The sequence below is a fragment of the Rhinoderma darwinii genome, chromosome 6 (genome assembly GCF_050947455.1).
Source record: "Rhinoderma darwinii isolate aRhiDar2 chromosome 6, aRhiDar2.hap1, whole genome shotgun sequence".
In the NCBI taxonomy this organism is placed as follows: domain Eukaryota; kingdom Metazoa; phylum Chordata; class Amphibia; order Anura; family Rhinodermatidae; genus Rhinoderma; species Rhinoderma darwinii.
The window spans coordinates 15435526-15461330 of record NC_134692.1 but is presented as its reverse complement, the minus strand read 5'-3'; the positions used below and the strand labels follow the sequence as shown (position 1 = coordinate 15461330).

At 41.8% G+C, this 25805-nt stretch overlaps 1 protein-coding gene across 1 annotated transcript in view; it reads right to left on the bottom strand.

The window, feature by feature from the left end:
• Positions 1-25805, bottom strand: part of THSD7B (thrombospondin type 1 domain containing 7B) — a 406197-nt gene that overhangs the window by 156482 nt on the left and 223910 nt on the right. The window contains exons 9-12 of the mRNA XM_075829232.1: positions 25548-25782; positions 23425-23540; positions 14235-14367; positions 8893-8996 (exon numbers count right to left, since the gene is read on the bottom strand). Coding sequence (XP_075685347.1) covers positions 8893-8996; positions 14235-14367; positions 23425-23540; positions 25548-25782 — 588 coding nt within the window. The remainder of the gene's footprint in view (positions 1-8892; positions 8997-14234; positions 14368-23424; positions 23541-25547; positions 25783-25805) is intronic.

Sequence of the window (25805 nt, the reverse complement as noted above, 5' to 3'; positions counted from 1 at the left end):
CTTTCTATGGGCTGTGTGAACCCTAAAACAAGTAAGAGGGGAAGCCATAGGGACAGGGGGCTCGAATAACTCCATGTACTCCGCCGAAAGTGGAGCTTCCATGAGGCAAGTCCGTAAAGCCAGGATCACACATGCAGCCTTGATGAAGTCTTTTGAGCTAGGATTGGACACAAAAGAAAAAAGATGCAGTCTTTTCTTCAAACCTTTCTTTCTTTTTGGATCTACTTCTGGCTGTGGCTCAAAAAGAGGCACCAATAACTGCATCAAAAGTGTGTGTGTGTGTGTGTGTGTGTGTGCGTGTGTGCGTGTGTGTGTGTGCTACATCAAAAGTGTGTGCGTGTGTGTGTGTATATATATATATATATATATATATATATATACACGTGTGTGTGTGTGTGTGTGTGTGTGTGTGTATATATATATATATATATATATATATATATATATACACACGTGTGTGTGTGTGTGTGTGTGTCAGTGTCTGGTATTGCAACTCATGTACAAAATAACTTACATGAGGCTGAGCTGCAATACCAGACACAACCAGTGGATATGAGGAGGCGCTGTTTTTTTTTTTGTTTTTTTTTCAAAACACCAACTTAAAAACTTGCCCATAACTGCAGTCATAGGCTGATGTTTTTGTGGATATAAATGATTACCATGCTGCACATTTTATAATATTAATACAGTCTGTGATCTTTAATATTTTCTTAACAAGCAGCAATTTGTCATAGTAAATAATAACATGGCTTTTTTCTTTCCTGTGGGTCGTCCTCTGTACTTTTATTTATTTCACCCTAAAAAAAACCAAGGTCGTGCAACCTTCATAAAGATGACTGTATAATGAGTGTGAATGAGAGAAGTGCGACTTTTCAGGCGGGAGCTGTAATCCGACTGCACTAATTAGCAGTGATTCCAGTGTTAGATAATACGGAGCAATGAAAAAGATCTGTAAATCTGTAAAACATAAATGACCCCGGCACCGGCTTTCATGAAAGAAAATGTGAAATGATCTCAGATTGTGAAGTCCGCTCTGTAATTATGACTATATTATACATAGGAGAGGCCGTTCTATATAATATAATAAGGGTAGTAGTCTCCAACCTGTGGTGTAACTACAACTCCCAGAATGTTCTGACAGCCTGTAGACTTTTACCTGCACTGATACATTGTAGCAAAATCTCAGTGGCGCACTAGAATAAGGGTATGTGCACACACAAAATCAAAAACGTCTGAAAATACAGAGCTGTTTTCAAGAGAAAACAGCTCCTGATATTCAGACAATTTTTAAGCCATTCGCGGTTTTTACAGCCGTTTTTGGAGCTGTTTTTATTATAGCGTCAATGAAAAATGGCTCCAGAAATGGCGCAAAAGTGACATGCACTTCTTTTTCAGGGGGCGTTTTTTTAATCAATGGGCAGGTGTTTGGAGGCGTTCTGCTTCCATTTTTTCAGGCGTTTTTCCAGGCGTAAACGCCCCGAAATACGCCTGAAAACACTACGTGTGCACATACCCTTAGGCCTATTTTACACAGTGCATATTTGGTCTGTATTTTTGATCCATTTTTTAGAGCCCATATCAGGTGTATTAGGTTATGTTCACACGTAGCAGATTTGCAGCACAAAATTTCCACAACGAATCCATTGACAGCTGCAGGGAAATCACCAGCCACAAAGCCTCAATAGATCATGCGGCGAGTATCTGAAAAAAAAGAAACACATCACTCACCCCCCCACCCCCCGGCGCTCCCAGGGCAATGTTTCCCATGTATCCCGCCGGTCTCTGTACAGTGGAAGGGAGGCTGGTTGTACAGGGGTCCAGGGAAGCATTGCCACGGGAGGTGAGCATAGTATACATATTTTAAACTATCTGGACTGGCGGATTTTGCTGTGGATTCGTAGGTGATCTGCTGCAAATTCTGCCACATTTGGATTTGTTTGCAGATTTCTTCTTCCCCAGTGCATTTAATAAAGAAAATCTGCAACAAATCCATGCACTTTCCGCAGCAGAAGTCTCAGAGGCTTACGGAAGTTGTGGGCATGAACCCTTCTGGTATGTTCACACGGCAGCCTCCGTAACGGCTGATATTACGGGGCTGTTTTCAGTAGAAAACAGCACCGTAATTTCACCCGTAATGGCATGTTGAGGCGCTTTTTGCTGCGTCCATTACGGACGTTAAATGGAGCTGTTTTTCCATGGAGTCCATGGAAAACGGCTCCATTTACGTCTGAAGAAGTGACTGGCACTTCTTTGACGCAGGCGTCTTTTTTACGCCCCGCCTTTTGACAGCGGGGCGTAAAAAAAATGACCGTGTGCACAGAACATCGTAAAGCCCATTCTAATGAATGGGCAGATGTTTGCCAACGCTATCGAGGCGCATTTTCGGACGTAAAACGCCCGAATTACGTCCGTAAATAAGCCGTGTGAACATACCCTAATACTACTAAGAATACTAATACTAATAATAATAATAATAATAATAAATAATACTAATAATAATAATAATAATAATAATAATAATAATAATAATAATAATAATACTAATAATAATAATATATTACAACTCTTACAATCGTATCGGTCATATATTTTATTATCTTTTTTTCTAGATTTGTTTTTGTGCTTATTATGAAAAGAAACAAAAATGCAGAATGACGAGATGTTTTGTAGCCAAATTTAAAATGCCTTTTTGGCACTGGGAGCTGAAGCTGCATCCACCACCTTCTCACCGGATGAAGAAGCCAAAAACAATCCTGCAATTATCACAAATAGACGTCTGGACGAGCCCAACGGCACCTTCCAGTAAACACAAGCTTTACACTTCCATGAGCCTGTTCTCTTCGTGTTGCTGCGTGCGGTGATCTGACGTGACCGGCCTCTTACCCATCACCGCACCGGTTCATTGCTCGGGGACGTCTATGAGGATGAACCGTACAACAACCTCAGCGCTAATGTTTTGCTGCACCCACTGAAGTTTTTACACTTTACTGATTGTCTTGTGTGACCAATGGCTGTGAAAGTTCCCCCGCAGTAATAGCGTCTTCTCACAAGTGTCAAAAAAAGAGTGCCAGCCGAGCCAATAATGTTATAAATGCAGCAGTCCGAGCATTTCCCGCGGCCCGGGCTCAGGTTTGGGGGCAGAGTGTTAATGCAGTTTCCATGTCAGGAATCGCGGGTGTGAAGTGGTTGAGTGAATATTAAATGATCTGCACAACGACTAACGCTGCGAATCCAGCAGGAGGCAAGGAAACAACATGGGTAGTAATGTTCTCTATGTAGGTTTTATTTCTAGAACATGACATAGGATCAGCAATGGTGGAGACTGCGCCGAAGAATTCTGGTTTTACGTCATGTCCTCAAAAATGTTAAATTGTGTCCATAACTAAATTCCTGCCTCCCACCCCCCGATTCCAGCGCCATTTTTTTTTATCTCCGTTCCCCCGCAATCAGCCCTATTAATTTTGCCCTCTTATTTGCTAATACATGAAAAAATGAACAACGGGTCAGTCTCCACCACCCAGCGTCAACAGGTTGCGAAACTAAGCCGCTTTGATAGATGGCCGAAATGAACAGGGCTGATTGCAGCGGAATGAGAGATTAAAAAATGGCGCTGGAATCCAGGGAAAATCGCAATTTAAAGTTTTTGGGTACACGACAGGTCCTCTTAAATCACTGTATAATGAAAAGTTCTACAACTGTCTAGTACAATTTGTGTATTAATTTAGATCGCTGCTTGCTGTCAGTGAATGGGAACATTATCGTTTACATCAATTCCAGGAGGCCAGGCGGCGCTCAGAAGAGAGGGATGCATCGCCATGACAACACCGGGGTGGTAAGTATAAACTTTTTTTTTAATTCCTGCAGTATTTCCGCAGCGGTCATGTTGGCCAAAAAACTGCACCAGAATTTGGTGCGGTTTTTCGGGCGAAATTACCTGCGGTTTCCAGGACGAATACGCGGTGTACTTTTACGCAGTGTATCCGCCCTGTGTGTTTGTACCCTGAGGGTATGTTCACACGCTTAATAAAAAACGGCTGAAAATACAGAGCTGATTTCAAGGGAAAACAGCTCCTGATTTTCAACCGTTTTTTAATCAAACTACCATTTTTCGCGGCGTTATTTACGGCCATTTTTGGTGCTGTTTTTCTATAGAGTTATTGAAAAACGGCCCCAAAAACGGCTCAAGAAGTGATATGCACTTCTTTTTCACGGGCGTTTTTTTAACGCGGTCGTTTTTCAAAACGGCCACGTAAAAAAACGGCCCATCGGAACAGAACGCCGTTTTTCCCATTGAAATCAATGGGCAGATGTTTGGAGGTGTTCTGCTTCCGATTTTTCGTTTACGGCCCGAAAAACGTCCGAAAATAAACTGTGTGAACATACCCTTAGGTTGGATTCACACAGGATGGAATGGCTGCGGATCTTCACGATTTTACTGTACATTGAAAAGGCAAAAATCCACAGTGAACATCCAGAACAGAATGAGCGTGCTGCGGATTTGAGAATTCGCGGCATACTCTGCGGCATTTGTTCCAATCTCATCCACATGTCTGGACTGTGCTCCGCTGCGGACTACGGTCCTATGTGAATCCAGCCTAACAGGACATAAGACTTTGGTGCATTACACAGCATGGAGCCTTCGCGCCATTTGAAGCTGTAATAAAACCGTCCGTTAATAGAACTATCACCAATTCAAAGCTTGAAAGGAACTTTGCGTGAGATTATAACAAGTACAATAAATACATCTAATACATGCAATTAGGTTGTTCCTCCTGGTAATGAGGTCTGACTTTTTCCCGCATACTTTGCTCTATCAGGACACAACGTCTGAAATGTTCTACTGGCAAATTTAATGTGATTTGTATAATGAAATTAATTGTCTATATTTTCTTCCCGAGACTTAATAACAATGATATCTCCTTATAAGAAGATTATTTCGGGCCTATGACAAGGAGCTCCGTACTCGAGACATGAAAAAAGATATTAACTTCACACTACGACGTCTTCCAAGAAGAGGACAGTAAATGATTACGTAATCTAGGAGGGTATTGGATGAAACCGTCTTCGATGAAGAGGCCTTGTTGCCCATAGCAACCAGAGTTCAGTTTCCATTTTTCCCGAGCTATGTAGGATATGAAAGCTGAATTCTGATTGGTTCCTATGGGCCACATGGATACATCATCTCCATAGCTGAACCGACCGACCGGGTCTGACTCCCAGGACCCCCGCTGATCAGCTGTTTTGAAGGGGCCGCTGCTTCCCCTTCATTTCTTCTTGCTCACTGTGAATCTTCGACACGCATTTAGCAGCGATTCACCTCCATGGGAGAAGGCTGCAATACCTACATACTGTAGAATTATTACAACTGGGGCAGGCACTGTTATAAGGGCACAGTTGCTTGCACTATCATATGGGCACTGTCCCATACTCTATTATGTAATGTATAGGGTAAAATCTACACCAAAATCTGTGTCAAAGTTTGAATGGGAATTTCCTCGGAAATTTGTGTCAGAAAAAGTCTCCTGTCAAAATTATATGGTGATAGAAACATTACAGCAGTCAATATTGTATGGTCACTGTGGCTGTCACTATTATAGGGGCACTGTGAATGACACTATTGTAGGGACACTGTGACGGGCACTATTATAGGGGCACTGTGACTGGCACTATTATGGGTGTACTGTGGCTCTTACAATTATAGGGCACTGTATCTAGCACTATTTTATGGGCACTGTGTCTGGCACTATTATAGGGGCACTGTGACTGGCACTATTTTAGGGGCACTGTGACTGGCACTATTATAGGGGCACTGTGACTGGCACTATTATAGGGGCACTGTGGCTCTTACCATTTAAGGGGCACTGTGGCTCTTACTATGATAGGGCACTGTGTTTGACACTATTTTAGGGGCACTGTGTCTGGCACTATTGTAGGGGCATTGTGACTGGCACTATTTTAGGGGCACTGTGACTGGCACTATAATAAGGGCACTGTGACTGGCTAGGGGCACTATTAGAGGGGCACTGTGACTGGCACTATTATGGGGGCACTATTAGAGGGGCACTCTGACTGGCACTATTATGGGGGCACTGCAGCTCTTACTATTTAAGGGGCACTGTGGCTCTTACTATTATAGGGCACTGTGTCTGGCACTATTTTAGGGGCACTGTGTCTGGCACTATTATAGGGGCACTGTGAATAGCACTATCATAAGGGCACTGTGACTGGCACTATTATAGGGGCACTGTGTCTGTTACTATTATAGGGGCACTGTGACTGGCACTATTATAGGGGCACTGTGACTATTACTTTTTCAGGGGCACTATGACTGGTACTTATTATAGGGGCACTGTCCCATACTCTATTATGTAATGTATAGGGTAAAATCTACACCAAAATCCGTGTGAAAGTTTGAATGAGAATTTCCTCGGAAATTTGTGTCAGAAAAAGTTTCCTGTCAAAATTGTATGGTGATAGAAACATTACAGCAGTCAATATTGTATGGTCACTGTGGCTGTCACTATTATAGGGGCACTGTGACTGGCACTATTGCAGCACTGTGACTGGCACTATTATAGGGGAACTGTGAATGACACTATTGTAGAGACACTGTGATGGGCACTATTACAGGGGCACTGTGATGGGTACTATTATGGGTGTACTGTGGCTCTTACAATTATAGGGCACTGTATCTGGCACTATTTTATGGGCACTGTGTCTGGCACTCTTTTAGGGGCACTGTGACTGGCACTATTATAGGGGCACTGTGACTGGCACTATTATAGGCGCACTGTGGCTCTTACCATTTAAGGGGCACTGTGGCTCTTACTATTATAGGGCACTGTGTTTGACACTATTTTAGGGGCACTGTGTCTGGCACTATTGTAGGGGCACTGTGACTGGCACTATTGTAGGGGCACTGTGACTGGCACTATTTTAGGGGCACTGTGACTGGCACTATAATAGAGGCACTGTGACTGGCACTATTTTAGGGGCACTGTGATGGACACTATTAGAGGGGCACTGTGAGTGGCACTATTATGGGGGCACTGTAACTCTTAGGGTATGTTCACACGAGGGCGTCCGTTACGGCTGAAATTACGGGGATGTTTCAGCCTGAAAACATCCCCGTAATTTCAGCCATACCGGCATGTGCAGGCGCTTGAACGCTGCATCAATTACGGCCGTAATTAGCGCTGCTATTCATTGGAGTCAATGAATAACGGCTCCAATTACGGCCAAAGAAGTGACAGGTCACTTCTTTGACGCGGGCGTCTATTTACGCGCCGTCATTTGACAGCGGCGCGTAAATATACGCCTCGTGTGAACAGACAAACGTCTGCCCATTGCTTTCAATGGGCAGATGTTTGTCAGCGCTATTGAGGCGCTATTTTCAGACGTAATTCCGGGCAAAAACGCCCGAATTACGTCCGTAAATAGGCCGTGTGAACATACCCTTACTAATTAAGGGGCACTGTGGCTCTTACTATTATAGGGCACTGTGTCTGGCACTATTTTAGGGGCACTGAGTCTGGCACTATTATAGGGGCACTGTGAATAGCACTATTATAAGGGCACTGTGACTGGCACTATTATAGGGGCACTGTGTGTTACTATTATAGGGGCACTGTGACTATTACTTTTTCAGGGGCACTATGACTGGCACTTATTATAGGGGCACTGTGGCTGTCACTATTTCAGGGGCACCTTGGCTCTTACTACTATAGGGGAACTGTGACTCAGTATTATAGGGGCACTGCAACTGCCACTATTATAGGGGCACTGTGACTAATACTATTTCAGGGGCACTGTGGCTGGCACTATAATAGGGGCACTGTGTCTGGCACCTATTTTAGGGGCACTGTGGCTGGCACTATTATGGGGACACGGTGGCTGTGACTATTAGGCTATGTTCACACGGCAAACAAAAAATTGCTGTAAAATACAGAGTTGTTTTCAAGGGAAAACAGCCTCTGATTTGCAGCTGTTTTTTATGCATCAAGCGTTTTTGATGCGTTTTTTTACGGCCGTTTTTGGAGCTGTTTTTCTATTGACCCAATCAAGCATGCACTTTTTATGGGACATTTTTTACACGCCATTTTTAAAAACGGCCACGTAAAAACCGCCTGGTGGGAACAGAACGTCGTTTTTCCTATTGAAGTCAACAGTCAGATGTTTGGAGGCATTCAGCCCCTGTATTTTCAGTAGTTTTTTGGGCCGAAAAACGACTGAAAATAGGGCGTGTGAACGTACCCTTAGGGTAATTTTAGTTACGGGAAAAAATCATTCTGGCGTAAATCTTTCCGCAAATGCTCAGCAAAATTTGCATTTGTTACATTGCATTGCAAGAGGTGAAATCCATGGCAAAAATCAACATAATAGGCATCCTGCGGATCTTCAAAATCCGCAACAAACGTGCCACGTCTGAATTTGGCTTCACTTTGGTCTGTAGGAGGTTCAAGTTCCCATGTCCCACCTAAATTCTTGTACCTCTATTTTATTCCATCTGATTGGTCTATTAAATAGTTTTTCTATCTTGTCACAATAATTACTTTATACAAAGACTGAATGAATACACAGCCCCTCCCCCACACACTATATTATATGATTTTGCCTGCGTGCGGATATATGGAACCTGCAGCAATTACCACACGATTTAATGATGTCAGGTGTCATTTTTATAGTAATTTATTTTACATTATCACAAATTATAGATAATTACTGGCAACAACAAAAAAAAACATATCTGAGGGCAACTAGATCATTTCTTCCGGGCTAAGAAATTACCAGTGCTTACATTGTTCTCGTCTCCATTTCTCAGTCATATCTGTAAGTGGGAAAACTGGGTGACAAACAACATGACGTTACGGCTTCTACAGCGACAAGACTTACCTCTAGATTGTATCCCGGGGCCACATGATTCCGTGGCCCCCGCAATGCCCTGTCTAACATAATCCGGCACAAGGACGCACTGACTCCACTCCTGAGGGCTCCACCTGCAAACCATTACAAGACATGGATATGAGAACAGGTGCGCTTACGCCCCCCCCATCTCCCTATTTCCTTGTGTACTGGGAAATCAATTATTATGATATCGATGGATCTATTCCTGCTGATTCCCATTTAATTGTGAGGCATAAACCAGCTGAACGTGCATGGGAGAAAATTGATTTTTGTAGAAGTGAAGATCGAAAGCTAATTAAACCCTATTCACGTCATTCCTTCTAAATAAATACATATATTTCACAAAATCTTCACACCTGTGTACCGGATCCTCTGTGTGGACTGTGGCTATTCTTCAGGTCTGTTTGACTACTAATGTTTGAGCATCTTATTATGTTCTTTCCATGTTCTTAGGTGTGAAGTAGATGGGGTTAACACAACCTGTTCACAGTCAGATGATAGAATTGATGACAGCAGAAGAAGAGTGTGCTGATCTTGAGGTGAACAGTGACCTGTCCATTCATATGATATTGTTACTGTGGACAGGGCTGCATGTGAAAGGGGGCGCGTTGTAGTGTAAGAAGAATACGACAAGGGGGAGGTCAAAGTGTTAGATATAAGAAGTAGTAGTATCAGAAGCTGGATCTCCTATCAACACAGAAGACTTCAGGAGAGGAGTGTGTTGACATTGTTTGCAGGCAGTGACTTGTCCAATTATTGTTGTGTTAGTAGGGGCTGCATGGGACAAGGGCATTGTCAGGATGTGAGGAGGGGGGTTTAGGATTTAAATGTAAGCTTAGAAAGTAAAATCTACAGCATTCCCAGCATCACAGAGTATTTCAGGAGATGGGTTTAGTGATCTTGTGGTGAGGGGGGGAGTGAACTGTTCACTGATGTGAGGATGTTATTGAGAATAGGGAAGCATGTGGCAATGTTATGATGTGAGGAGGGGGATTGAGACACGCTTAAGGTCACAGCCTAAAAGTGGGTGTTGCAGGGTACCCCGGTGCACAGAGTATTTCAGGAGAGAAGTATGCTGATCTTATGGAAGGCAAGGGATGACACAGAAAATAAAGTAATGTGTAACAGCAGCACATATTATTTCAGGAGAGAATTATGCTGATCTTGTAGGGATAGTGACCTGTCCACTCATGTGATAATGTTAGTGAAGACATGACTGCATGAGACATAGGGGGTATCGTCATGATTGAAGAGAAAATATGACAAGGCGGAGGTCAAAGACAGAGGGATAATAGTGGATGGAGCTGATTCTTCCACCAGCACAGGGAATATTTCTGATTTTACTATAGGGTGCTATAAATTCTAGTTACGCCCCTGGTTGATAAATGTTACAATTGCTGACTATATGGCCAATGTTAATCAATGGTGATGCTTCCTCCTTAAAGAGGTATTCCCATCACTACTATATACCACAACATTATGATCGGTAGGGTTTTGCCCTTGTAGTATCTGGGGCATTAATCTGGGACCGCCGGTAACCCCAGCGATCCTGCACAGCGCCGTTCCCGGGTATGGCAAAGTCTTTATTCTGAGGATCAGTGGGTGTCCCGGCAGTCAGACGTCCGCTATGTATATACCATCTCTTACTAATATGCGTATACACTTTGTCGAACTTGTTAACAATTTTGCCAATGAAATATTCTCTTATGTTTGAGCTGCAAATGCTTTTTCTCACAACCCCCAGAACTGATCCTAATATCCTCCCGATTACCAAATTATTCCACTTATCGGTAATTATACAGCACTCACTGCATCAGACACAACGTCAACTGTAGGCCAGAAATGCTATTTATCTTCATAGATTCACTGACAGATATATAAGAACCTACAATTACATGGCACACATTGAACCGTAACGTTCGCTTTTAGATGTTTTACATCAAGTCTCTGAACATACGTTTCCTTTTTCCTGGAACATACAGAATAATTCCTTAGGTGCCAATCTTTCTACATCAATCCAGAAAGCCGAGAGCTTCAGGGATCGAGATCAGAACAAAACTCACTTTCATTACGTTTGACCCCGTCACCCTCGGACATCGGGCCACGTCTGCCTTAACATCTTTTTATTTCTCTGATTTAGGATGAAATGGAATTGTCCCAATATTGATCATCTCAAAGGGGGTTCTTATACCCTTGGAAATTTCCATCAGGGTCGTCTGTTTAGAAATTTAGCATTTCCTGAGGGCCTTGTAGGCCCTTGACTAAGCCCACATAGACAACTAGAACCGCCGGTGGACCTCCACCGGTAGCTGCCAGAAGCCTTAGATTGCTAGGTATCATCTTAGCATGTCGCTAGGCTCTGGACCTCCACCGGTAGCTGCCAGAAGCCTTAGATCGCTAGGTATCATCTTAGCATGTCGCTAGGCTCACCTGGGCACGCCTAGTACCAATGTTCCTCCTAAGCCTTACTTGAAAGCCTTAGTTGAAAGACTATACTAATCAAAGTCTTAAAGTTCAATAATCGCTCTACCAGCAATTTTGAATGCTAACATTTCCAGTTTACAGGCCCCCGTCCCAATGCTGGCTCATGCCACTACACTCTTCCCCACCCACCCCATACGGGCAAGGTACTTTTTTGTCTCCACCAACTTTACGTGACTCTTGGTCTGAAAACTTCATTGAAAAGGGAAGGATGGTGTTCAATGGCCATACAAGTGCCTAAGGGTGGGCCGATCCCTCGCCAATTATGGGTATCAATGAGATTATCTGCTTATTATCCGTGGCATTATCTGTCCTACATTATTATATATTGACATTGGATACATTGAATATGATAATTCTTTTATTCATATTCGACCAATTGGCGAATCAAGTGGATTCGCCTTTAGTATTCTATGGGCTGCAAAATTGGTGAATCAAGTGGATTGATTCGCTCATCTCCAGTTGCTATGTGTTCCTATCACTATGTAATTTGAATAAACCAAAGCTGAAATAATTAATTGATGTCAAACAATCGCCTGATAGCTATTAATGAACTGAGTTGAGGTTAATTTACCCAGATCAGAATAAATACCGGAGCAGATAGACGTCTGCGGGATGCGGCAGGTCACAGTATTGTCTCCGCTAATACATGGAAACTCTTATTTTAGGTATTATCCGTAATTACTCCAACATTGCAGCCAACATAACGGTAATTATATCACTGGGACACGGGTCGGCGTCGGACATAAATTTACTTTGAAATTCTTTTTTAAATACAGTGGAGAATGAATCTCCTGCAATCTCCGAAAACATCTTCTACGGTTAATCGTAATCATTGACACCGGATCTGCTTAGTTATTAACCTTCATTTTATCATCCAGAAACAAATACTAAAAGGATAAAACTAACAGTAAGGAGGTAGCGCAGGTTATGTTTACATTACATTATACCGTCCTGAGGTTTATGCTGCTTTGTATGCTTGTTCTACAGTGAAATATTAGCCCTTCATAGGGGGGGTCCTATACTATTAAGAAATAGTGCCCCACAGGAGTAGGTTGTAGGACCAAACCAAGGAAGCAGGAAAGAGTATAAGGAAAAGGGAAATCTGTGGCTGAGGTAAAGTAAATGTCTACCATTGAACATTATTTTGTTTTTAATATAAAAAAATCCGAAATTCTATGCTGATCAATTTATTAAAAAAATGTCTAGAGAGGTCAGAGGTCATAGACATGCAGTTAAAAGATCAAATTCTGGATGCCTGCAGCCACCACTAGAGGGAGCTTAAGATTTTACTGTTTATGCATTAAAGTGGTTAGCAGGGACTTGTGTATTGATGACCTAACCTTAGGATTAGTCATCAATAACACGTCGGTGAGGGTCTGAGTCACGGCACCCCCAATGATCAGCAAATTGAAGGGGCTGCAGCGCTCTGGTGTGCACTGCAGCCTTTTCATTGATTACCAGACACAGCTTTGTACATTCAGTAGTGGCTGTGGCTGGTACTGCAGCTCTGTCTCATTCACTTGACTTTGTATTGAGTCCGTACACCAATACATTTATTTCCGGAAAAAGCCGAACAGACACGAAGTAGCTGAGCGCTCACACAAACGCATCAGCTGCTGCGTTCTAGCGATTGGTGGGGGTCTCCGTGCTCGGACCCCCACCAATAAAAACTTATGACATGTCAGAACTTTGTCGAACGTTTAGCTACACTTTAAGCAATCAGCAGATCGTAAGGGGTGTCAGCAGTTGGACCCCCACTGGTCTAATTATAATGACCTATCTCTAGGAGAAAGCCCCTTTTACATGGGCCTATGATTGGGCAAACGTGCTTTCATAAGAATGCTCGTTTCTGATCATTGCGTTGTGTAAACAGGTCAACGATCAGCCAATGAATGAGCAAACGCTCATTCATCGACTTATCTGCTAGTTTATGCAGCAAGAAATATTATTGTAGTCGGCAGCGCATCTCCCTGTGTAAACAGGGAGACGCGCTACCGACATAATGGAAATGTATGGGGACGAACGATTGTAGTAACGAGCACTCGTCCCCATACATAATCAATCACTGCTCCTTGTGAAAGGAGTAAACGATCGCCCATCAAAGAGCTGGCTCGTTGATCAGCACTCGTTTTCACGGTCCAAATGAGGTTATCAATATCCATGTCCTGAAAACCCCCCATAAATGTAATAATTAAACAGTCTGCAGTAAGCTCTTAAGCTCCCCCTAGTGATGCCTGTAGGCAACAAGAATTGTATCATTTAATTTCATGTCTGTGCAGGAAATTTGGAGCTTTGTATCAGAGTTCTAAAGAAACGTTAAGAAATCAATCAGCACATAATCTTGTAGTTTTGATCGGTGGGGGTTCGAGCACTGAGACCCGCACCAATCACTAAAACAAAACAGCTGAAGCGCTCGTTTAAGCGCTGAGCCACTTAGTTTCTGTTCCGCTTTTTCCGGAAATCGATGTAGCGGTGTACGGACTCAATAGAAAGTCTATGAGCCCGTACTCTGATACATCGGCTTTCCACAAAAAGCAGAACAGAAACTAAGCGGCTCAGCGATCACCCGAGCGCTTCAGCTGTTTTGTTTTAGCGATTGGTGGGGGTCTCAGTGCTCGGACCTCCACCAATCAAAACTTCTGACATGTCACTATGACATGTCAGAAGTTTGCTGAACATTTAGTTACCCTTTAAAATGACATGGCGTTAAAAAGGTGACCATCACTTTAAAGGGTCACTTCTATTATGAGAGGTTATAATGGTTCCTTCAGGTTTTGGCCAATAAAAAACAGTAATGTGGTAATCGCCAGATCAATAGTACGAGGCTAAAAGTAAACAGAATTTACCTGTACATCAAACAGACGGGGGCATCCTCACATTCTCTGTCCTCAAACAGAGTATCCGGACACTCCTGACCCCCATTAACAGCATCTTGTAATATTATCCTGTATCGCGACTGCTTGACCACAGAGTTGTTCCCTAAAATGATAAGGAATAGTCAAATAACTGTACCCATACCCCTCCCCCAGCAATCAGCACATTAATTTGGAGTTGTCTGAAGTGGACAAACCCTGTATGAATGCCTAATTGGAGCATATAGACGTAATACAAAAGCACAGTCAACTCAGCAAGACCCCCCCCCCCCCACACACACACACACACAGATTGAAGAGTCGTTTCCCATTCTAGTGGACTAACTAGATTAAGCAGTGTTATAATACTACATTTTATGCTTTATAATTTTTTGCCAGAAACAGCGCCACTCTTATCAATAGGCTGTGCTTGGTATTGCAGAATCCACTTGAATGGGGCTTAACCTGCAATACCAGACACAGCCTATAGACAAGAGTGGCGCTGTTTATTTCTAATCCTATAATATTTATAACTCTGTAAAGCTTAGCCTCTACATGGACTGTTTCAATATTATTTATAGACTTTCCTCAAACATTTATATTGATGGTTTTATTGTCAAAGCTTTTATAGATTATGAATATGAATTTTGTTTTTTGGTTAAGATTAGCCTAATTTTCCTGTAACAAATATGAAAACAATCTATATATGCCATGATAATCCGTTTTCAGCCAGAAAAGACAGCTTTATCATCATAGATGCCTGGTTTGTCACTTAGCTGTGCGCCTATGAACAGACTTGGGTAACTTTTTTGCTTTAGACAGCAGTAGAACATTCTCGAGCGTTGCGGCCTCATCAAATCTTCAGCAATGCACTAAGAAATTCATTATTTTACCTGCGCCTGCTCCCGTTCTGCTGGTGCGCCATGACACTATACCTAGCAATCTGGTGTCCTATCAACAGTACTGCACTTCATTATATAGATAAGATACCATCTTTATATCCCCTCTGCTTGTTATAAAAGGGGTTGTGGTTGTCTTTTTCTGAATGCCTGTCTTCTTACGACTAACTGATCATTGGGGCCCCAATGCTGTGTAATTCCTCATCTGCCCTGCAGAGGCGCTCTAGGGAGAATATACAATTATACTTGTGGTTAACTGGAGACAAGTAGAATTGTAAATTTTACCTGCAGTGCCTTTGCACGGCAAATGAGGAATTACACAGCGCTCAATAAAATAAAGGGGAATAAGTTGATTTCAATGGACAGTTAGAGTCCTCCAGAGAAAAAAGACTCAACAGGGGAAAAACCTCTCAGTCAGATTAGCATATAACATTCACTAATAGGGCAAATAATTAAAGGGGTTTTCCACTTTCTGACAACTGATGACCTAGTCCTTCTGTAAAGTGGTTTTATTTTTTTATACATTGGCTGCTTGATTTAATACTGAGTTTCCCTTTCCATGCCCACTCCATTCCCATTCTGTAACCACCACAGGAGTTGCCAGCCTGGACTACTACTCCTGTCATATTAGCACTACTAACTGTCTTCTCTCGTTAATCTATATTAGGCTCTGTGCACATCACGCTTTTGGCCTACGTTTAACGTATACCCCGGGAAAAGCTCCTGATGTATACGTTAAATGTAGGCTGTGACGGATGCTATAACAGTGGCATCCATCACCATAGAATTTAATGGTGTACGTTAAATGTATACGTCATGAAAAGCTATTGAAATGTCTGTGATGTATCCATTAAGTCAATACCTATGGCGTATTCCATACAGTGGCATACGTCACCCGTAAGCTCCCATGTTAAAAAGTATACTGCACGGTACATGCTTTTCCTGTGGGATCCCTCCAAATGGAAAAGTGTAGTCTACTATGCTATTCTATCCACCGAAAAAATGGTATGCCAATGTATACCAGTCCGACGTGGGCCAAAAGGACACTCTTTTAGCCTTGCTTGATATAATGGAGCCTTACAGACACGTTCAGTGCGTCCTTTCGGAGCTTTCCAGATATACAGAGGGCTAGAACATGATGTTCACAGAGCCTTAGTCTCACCAGCCCATCACTACAACATGTCCAGGGGATTGGACCTGGGGAAAACCACCTCATTCTCAATTGGGACCATCTGAGTACTTGAGACTGAAACTAAAGTCCACAGAAAAGGAGGTGATTTAGGTGAAATACACACAGTGAAACATGAATTAGGGCTGAAAGTCATAACTAGGGGTATACGTTCCATGAAGGTACCCAATGTGACAATTCTAGGTCCCCTGTAACAAGAAGGCCCTGCCTTGGTTGGTGCCCTTCCTTTTTTTAATGGGTGGTCAGAACCTGTTCAGGGATCCCCTTTAATAAACCTACAAAAAACCTCAGAACAAGGTAGAACAGAAGGGAAGTCCCCAACAAGCCTCAGAAACAACCTAAAAAGCACAAAAGCGCAGGGGACATAACACTCCAATAGAGTATAAAGATAAATCACTGCCATATATTGTAAAAAATATACATCTTTATTGATACATAACAATACATGGTATCACAATAATAAATATAGTAAGAATAAGACGGATCATATATCAAAAGAAGTAGCTATCAGGTATAGATGACAACATACCATAAGGGAAACAAGAGACAACCAATCTCAAAAACGTCCCAGTACTAACATGCCATGAATGAAAGTGTAACAAGATGCCAATAAGGCAAAAGATGCAAAAATGTCTATATATGTAAAAAAGATGCTGCCTAATGCAAAACATGCATAGCAGACACCCGCTGAAGATAGACAACGCATATATAAAAAAGCACTAGTACATGCCCCATGTAATGTGTAAAAGGGACAACATACCCGTGGACATGATAGAGGCAGGGAACGTGAAGAGATGGCACAGAGATGCCTCGACGCGCGTTTCGCCTGCGACCGGCTTCGTCAGGAGGCTGACTATTATTAAAAACAGGGGGTTTATATAGCGGTGCTGGCATCAAATGATTCATTGGTAGCACCTGTGGACTGCACATTCAAACGGCGCTCAGAAACCATGATGCGAGCACTGATCACCAGAAAGCGCCAAGGTGTCCACGTCGTGACGGTGCATCTCATCAGATGATGATGTACGCACGTCACTATGGTAACGTAAACAACAAGAGAGGCACTCCAGGATACAGAACCCACAGCGCGTGCGCCAATGAGCGTCTGTACAAATAGAGCACAGATTCTATCAAGGGATAGATAGAAGAGCAAAGATCCCATATATACACACATGATTGAATAATGCTGCATGATAAATAAGGTTGTCATACAATACCCAAAATACAGAAAATAATAAATAAATTTATATTATTAAACATACATGATAAATAAAGAATGTATAAACAAATATAAAAAAGAATAATAAATATTTATCAAAAACAAATAATATATAAAACAAATATATGAAAAGTATATTAATACAATATAATGTCTAATCAATACATAAATCATTTAATATATAGATGCATACATAAAATAAGTAAAATTAATTAACGCTGAAGAGAGCATTAATATGTGGCAAACAAAGACAACTGTGTATGATGCATACATAAATATATAATACACATATGAAAAACAATGAATACATTTTTTATGATAAATGTTTTTGTTTTTTTTATCATTTATCATAAAAAAATTTATTCATTGTTTTTCATATGTGTATTATATATTTATGTATGCATCATACACGGTTGTCTTTGTTTGGCACATATTAATGCTCTCTTCAGCGTTAATTAATTTTACTTATATTTTTTTGCACTTTATTGCATTATATAATTATACACTTTTCATATTAATTATTCACACTATATAACTTAATATTTAGTTGGTCATATAAATATTTTCCCCATATATATTGTTTTATTATTTATTTTCTATATTTTTTATTTTTCAAAATGTTTCACTTTTACACATATTTGTTATTTACATATATATGTTTTTTTATGTAATCTATTGCATATATTCATATATTTTTGTCTATTTATTTATCTATTCAATATATTTATTATTTGTATTTTATGTATGTATCTATATATTAAATGATTTATTATGTATTGATTAGACATTATATTGTATTAATATACTTTTCATATATTTGTTTTATATATTATTCGTTTTTGATAAATATTTATTATTTTTCTTTTTTATATTTGTTTATACATTCTTTATTTATCATGTATGTTTAATAATATAGATTTATTTATTATTTTCTGTATTTTGGGTATTGTATGACAACCTTATTTATCATGCAGCATTATTCAATCATGTGTGTATATATGGGATAAAACAGAGGAAGTAATCCAGCGCTGAGTCCAGTTGTAAATTAAAAAGGAAGCGTTGTTCCCATCTTTATTCGGGTAATATAATTAAAAATCGTAGGGAGACGCAGTCCCAGAAAGATTGTGAGTAGGCGGTATGCCCTGGCCTACGCGTTTCGAGCAGCTCCTGTGCTCTTAATCTTTGCCATGATTAAGAGCACAGGAGCTGCTCGAAACGCGTAGGCCAGGGCATACCGCCTACTCACAATCTTTCTGGGACTGCGTCTCCCTACGATTTTTAATTATATTACCCGAATAAAGATGGGAACAACGCTTCCTTTTTAATTTACAACTGGACTCAGCGCTGGATTACTTCCTCTGTTTTTTCCATTATACACCGCCAGCCGTAGCGGGAATCCGAGCGGAGAGTCAGGAGACGCACTTAACTGGTGAGCTGGAGGTTTCCTCCCTTCATTTCTTCTTCTGTATATATGGGATCTTTGCTCTTCTATCTATCCCTTGATAAAATCTGTGCTCTATTTGTACAGACGCTCATTGGCGCACGCGCTGTGGGTACTGTATACTGGAGTGCCTCTCTTGTTGTTTACGTTACCATAGTGACGTGCGTACATCGTCATCTGATGAGACGCACCGTCACGACGTGGACACCTTGGCGTTTTCTGGTGATCAGTGCTCGCATCATGGTTTCTGAGCGCCGTTTGAATGTGCAGTCCACAGGTGCTACCAATGAATCATTTGATGCCAGCACCGCTATATAAACCCCCTGTTTTTAATAATAGTCAGCCTCCTGACGAAGCCGGTCGCAGGCGAAACGCGCGTCGAGGCGTCTCTGTGCCATCTCTTCACGTTCCCTGCCTCTATCATGTCCACAGGTATGTTGTCCCTTTTATACATTACATGGGGCATGTACTAGTGCTTTTTTATATATGCGTTGTCTATCTTCAGCGGGTGTCTGCTATGCATGTTTTGCATTAGGCAGCATCTTTTTTACAGATATAGACATTTTTGCATCTTTTGCCTTATTGGCATCTTGTTACACTTTCATTCATGGCATGTTAGTACTGGGACGTTTTTGACATTGGTTGTCTCTTGTTTCCCTTATGGTATGTTGTCATCTATACCTGATCGCTACTTCTTTCGATATATGATCCGTCTTATTCTTACTATATTTATTATTGTGATACCATGTATTGTTATGTATCAATAAAGATGTATATTTTTTACAATATATGGCAGTGATTTATCTTTATACTCTATTGGGGTGTTATGTCCCCTGCGCTTTTGTGCTTTTTAGGTTGTTTCTCCGGGATCACCTTTAGCCAAGCCATACAAAGTTGGCAATCAACTCATGGATCATGGCAAAAGAGATAGGGGACAAACCAGAACCAAGTCCTCCTGCCTCAGAGGGAAATGGGTGGGGGTGTCAATCAACACCAGAAGGAGCCCCATTTTAATCTTTGCCATAGGGCCCTTTTCTCTATGTACACCACTGGTCATAACCAAATAATAACTGATCATAACCTTACATATTAAAACATTCAAATTGGCATTTAGAGGGCTAAGTTTCCCCTCAGCAATATGTCATCAAATACATTGGGAGCAATTTATTAAGACTGGTGTCTTAAAGGGGTCTTCCAGTCCTGGGAAAATGAAAATCTGTCCTCGGGATAGGCCATCAATATGTGATCGGTCGGAGTCCGACTCCAGGCAGCTCCGCCAATCAGCTGTTTTTAAGGGGCCGCAGCGATCGTATGGGAGAAGGCTGTAATGCTGTGAACCGCCGCTACAAGTGTGTCGGGTATTCACAGTGCGAGTAGTAAAGGAAATGAAGGGAGTGAGGGCTGCGGCTCCTTCAAAATAACTGATCGGCGCGGGTGCTGGGAGTTGGACCCCGACTGATCACATATTGATGGCTTATCCTGAGGACAAACCATCTATTTCACAGGACTGGGAAACCCCTTTAATCTAAAGAAAGTTGGAGTAACTAATTTATTCAGAGGTGCACACCTCTGAAAAAATTAGGCACATCTCTGGCCGTCCGTGCGCCTGAAAATAAAATCTTCTCCAGCCATAAGCTGTAGTAAATTATGGTACATCTATTTTTCAAAAGTGTAAATGTAGAAAAGTTGCAACATTTTTGCACAAAAAGATAGATTTTGCGCAAAATGCAACTTTTCCACGCCAGAAAACTGATGTAGAGTGCTTCATAAATTCCCCCTATTGTTTTCTGCAGAACTATTTACACAGAAACTTCAATCTCACACGCTGAGGAAAAGTGCTTTCCCCATGAACGTTATGTCATTTCTTTTTATAATTGAGCAGATATTTTGGGCTGCAAATAACAGTAGCACAGATGGTGCAGAATCCATTCAAGGAGCGCATCAGACTGTTATTCCTTTCATTAGTTCTTGAATGTTCAGGCGGTGTAGCCTGGGGACACGGTGGCTCTGTCAGGTTCACTGCACGTTCAGAACGCTCCGCTCACTATTCATTTATATTGGGACTTTATTTACAACAAATATAGAATGACTTTCTTTACATGGGGCATCATTGCCCAGATAGCTCCTAACTTATATGAAAATAGCAAGCAAATTTAAGAAAAATAGCCTAAACAAGTTTTTCATTCTGCCTCATCATGCCTGAAGGAGCACATACTGTATTTCAGATTTTCATTAAAAGAACATTCTCTGTGCTCACTGTTAACCCCTACAGAGTAATGAGCTTTGTATGACCTGCCCAGAGTAAAAGTAAAAGTAAAAGAATTTCATACTTACCGGCAGTTGTCTTGGTGACGCGTCCCTCTTTCGGCATCCAGCCCGACCTCCCTGGATGACGCGGCAGTCCATGTGACCGCTGCAGCCTGTGATTGGCTGCAGCCGTCACTTAGACTGAAACGTCATCCTGGGAAGCCGGACTGGAGACAGAAGCAGGGAGTTCTCGGTAAGTATGAACTTCTATTTTTTTTACAGGTTGCTGTATATTGTGATCGGTAGTCACTGTCCAGGGTGCTGAAACAGTTACTGCCGATCGCTTAACTCTTTCAGCACCCTGGACAGTGACTATTTACTGATGTCTCCTAGCAACGCTCCCGTAATTACGGGAGCCCCATTGACTTCCTCAGTCTGGTTGTAGACCTAGAAATACATAGGTCCAAGCAGAATGAAGAAATGTCATGTCAAAAAACCAATACGCATCCGCAGCACACATAACATGTACATAACATCTGCGGACTTCATTGCGGAATTTAGAATCTCCATTGAAGTCAATGGAGAACTTCCGCAATGAGTCCGCAACCAGTCCGCCACTGGTCCGCAACATCCATTGTATGATGCGGACACCAAATTCCGCACCGCAGACTATGGTCCGCAGCGGAATTTTCAGCCACGTCTAAACGAAGCCTACTAAAAAGAAGTGGAAGGCAATGGAGAAACGGCTCTGCTGCGGATTAACGCTGCGGAGTGTCCGCAGCGGAATTCAAGAGCAATTCCGCCACGTGGGGCTTTGCCCTAATACTGCTCCCTTTATACAAGAATATAACTACTATAATACTGTTCCTATATACAAGAATATAACTACTATAATACTGCCCCTATATACAAGAATATAACTACTTTAATACTGCCCCCTATATACAAGAATATAACTACTATAATACTGCTCCCTATATACAAGAATATAACTACTATAATACTGCTCCTATATACAAGAATATAACTACTATAATACTGCTCCTATATACAAGCATATAACTACTATAATACTGCTCCTATATACAAGAATATAACTACTATAATACTGCTCCTATATACAAGAATATAACTACTATAATACTGCTCCTATATACAAGAATATAACTACTATAACACTGCCCCCTATGTACAAGAATATAACTACTATAATACTGCCCCCTATATACAAGAATATAACTACTATAATACTGCTCCCTATATACAAGAATATAACTACTGTAATACTGCCCCCTATGTACAAGAATATAACTACTATAATACTGCTCCTATATACAAGAATATACCTACTATAATACTGCCCCTATGTACAAGAATATAACTACTATAATACTGCTCCCTATATACAAGAATATAAGTACTATAATACTGCTCCCTATATACAAGAATATAACTACTATAATACTGCCCCTATATACAAGAATATAACTACTATAATACTGCCCCCTATATACAAGAATATAACTACTATAATACTGCCCCTATATACAAGAATATAACTACTATAATACTGCCCCCTATATACAAGAATATAACTACTATAATACTGCTCCTATATACAAGAATATAACTACTATAATACTGCCCCCTATATACAAGAATATAACTACTATAATACTGTCTCCTATATACAAGAATATAACTACTATAATACTGCCCCCTATATACAAGAATATAACTACTATAATACTGCTCCTATATACAAGAATATAACTACAACAATATTTTCCCCTATACACAAGAATATAACTACTATTATACTGCCCCCTATGTACAAGAATATAACAACTTTATTACTGACTCCTATATAGAAGAATATAACTCCTGGAAACTGAAACTTCATGTCTCATTAAATATATACATATTGAGCGATACCACACTATTGACTTTCTATGGAACAGATGGATATAACCAAGCGAGGTACTCAGTCAGCCCCATGGAGAATAAATGGGGCGGAAGTGCGCATGCATGACCACTGCTCCATACAAACTGGGGCCACGGGACCCTAGTGATCACTACGGCAGTTATACTTTTATTATTAAATGATTTTTGTATGACAACCTCTTTAAAGCCAGCCCAAGGTGACCTAAATATTAAACATCACAATGGTCATAGAGTTATATACTCACCAGTCTGGCATGTTTTGGGGCACAGAGTCCACTCACTAAATAAAGTTACAATACAATCTTTAGCGCAAGGCAAAGTACAGGATCTAACTGTTTCAGGTTTAGTCGATTCCGGGCATCTGAAATTAAAGCAGAAGTCAAATTTTAAACCTAGACACTTCTGGAACCCACCTGACTTGAAATATCCTCAATTAAAGATATCTACATACTTATCTACCAAAAATCAGGATTTATATAGTCCCCATTTATCTGAATGGGAGCTGTATAAATTTGTATGCAATAAGCTCCCCCTACTGGTGGCTGCCGGCACGAAGAATTATATAATTTACCTGGGGAGCTTCATACAAAAAACGGAGATCCTGCCCCTGTAAATCTCTATAGTGCAGTTTGGCTGTGGGCCTCCCCTAATGCTCTGAATGCCTAGTTGTCCGTATGGTCATTCTTCTTCTGTCCACACCACACTGACAAATATACCACAATATCAGCATTGTGAGAAACTAGACATGGACCGCACAATCCACAGTATATACGTTGATCTGAGCCGCTAGGCATAATTTAGAAACATGAACATGAGGTTCTTTGTAAACATTTTGATCAAACTGTATAAGCCCACTTGCCACTTCACGGCGACCTCTTTAAAGTGGGTCCCTACTCTAGCGGTTGCAGCACCGCATGGCGGCTACCGCCACCGCAGCACCGCTCCTGCAGAGGGAGCAACCCAGGGGCCCAAAAGCACCCATGCCTTCAGAACGTGCCAAGCCTCCTTGGCTCTGGGCCACGTCCCCCCACAAGTGCAGCACTACAGCAACAGACACCACCATACAGCACCACAACATGTGTACAGATGGAAAGAGCTCACCTTGCCATGCACCCCCAGTGGCCAAACTGAGAGCACAAGCACCACACCACACTGACAAATATACCACAATACTGCAATATATTGTTCCCAGACCCCCAGCCCAGTCGGATAATCTGACTGCCCCGACCCCCCACCAATCCTAAAATTGAAGGGGCCACAGCACTGCTTTAGCAACACAACCCCTTCAAAGTTTTACTCATGCAGCGACACTCCCGGCCACCGGCTGTGCAGGTAACTGAAGCATGGCCCTACTCTATTGAATGGGATCAGGCAACAAGTCCCTCAAGGCAAGTCCACCACAGGGCCACCACTAAACTAGCACTGTGGCACCTACACTCTTAGGATCGGTGGGAATCCCAGCAGTCAGACCCCCAGGGATCGTAAAGTGATTGGATAAGTTGGGAAACTTCTTTATTTGCGCCATCATAGCCATGTTCACCATACATCTGATGGACCTTACAGAATATATTCAATCATCTTCCAAACCCAGATACCTGTGAACAACTTAACGCTTCCTCTTCTGGTCTAGCAAGTGCCTACTCTTGTCGTCGTCCCCTATCTTCACCTTGGATTGCCACCAGGCCGATAAACCTTTGGCCCAGCCGGTATTTAAACTGGGAGGCAGGTAGCAGTAAAATATATTTACCAGCAAGAGCAAGTGTCTGTATTTTTGCATGTGCAGTCAGGTTACTACTTATTTGCATTGGGTACTCCTCCTTTACCAGGCCACCCAGCCCTGGGAACGTCAGAAGCTTCTGGACTAGGTCAAGTTTGAGATTGGCGCGGGTGGAAAATTGCAGTGGGCAAGGCGGCAGGGAGTTGGAGACCCTCACATTCAGCAGTCGAACATGTACACAGTGCCTGTCTACCCCGGATCTGAGAGTCAAGAGCTGAGGTCGGAGGATTCTGACGCCTTGTTACCCATATTGGAGGATACTTACAGATTCTGGTTTTGTGGCGTATTTGGCACAACAAAACCAACATGTGTAAATATACCCTGAACCTGGCCGATGTTTTTGAATATAACAGGTGGTAACCCTATCTGCACCCCAATGCCCAACTTAGCCCTGCCTGAACCTCCTTCTCCAAACTCTATCATGGGGTTGCCCCAAGCTATGGACTCCTAGAAAACCAAGACTATCCGTGTTTATTAAATTTTTCTGTAAGAATTTTCTCCAGATACAATGACGAATTTTACTTCAATCTGTTTTGGAACATCGTACAGAAGCTTTTATCTTGTATTACATTAACATTTAGTAAAAATGACCTTTTGCTCGTGACTTGTCCTCCATGACTCTTAATGCAGGCGACTCCCCGGGTTTGCACCCCCAGGCCACATGTCGCCTCATTGTTCCAGCTGACGGTGCCGTTTAGTTGTGTTATCTTTGCGGCTGCAGCGCACGGTTCCCATGGTGATGCCTCCCAGTAAAATGTCGAGCAGGGATGGTCGTTGCACAATCGATACTCATACAAGGCTTGGTTTGAAGGACAGAGTTTTCCACCTGCGGCGGAGGAGTAAATAATA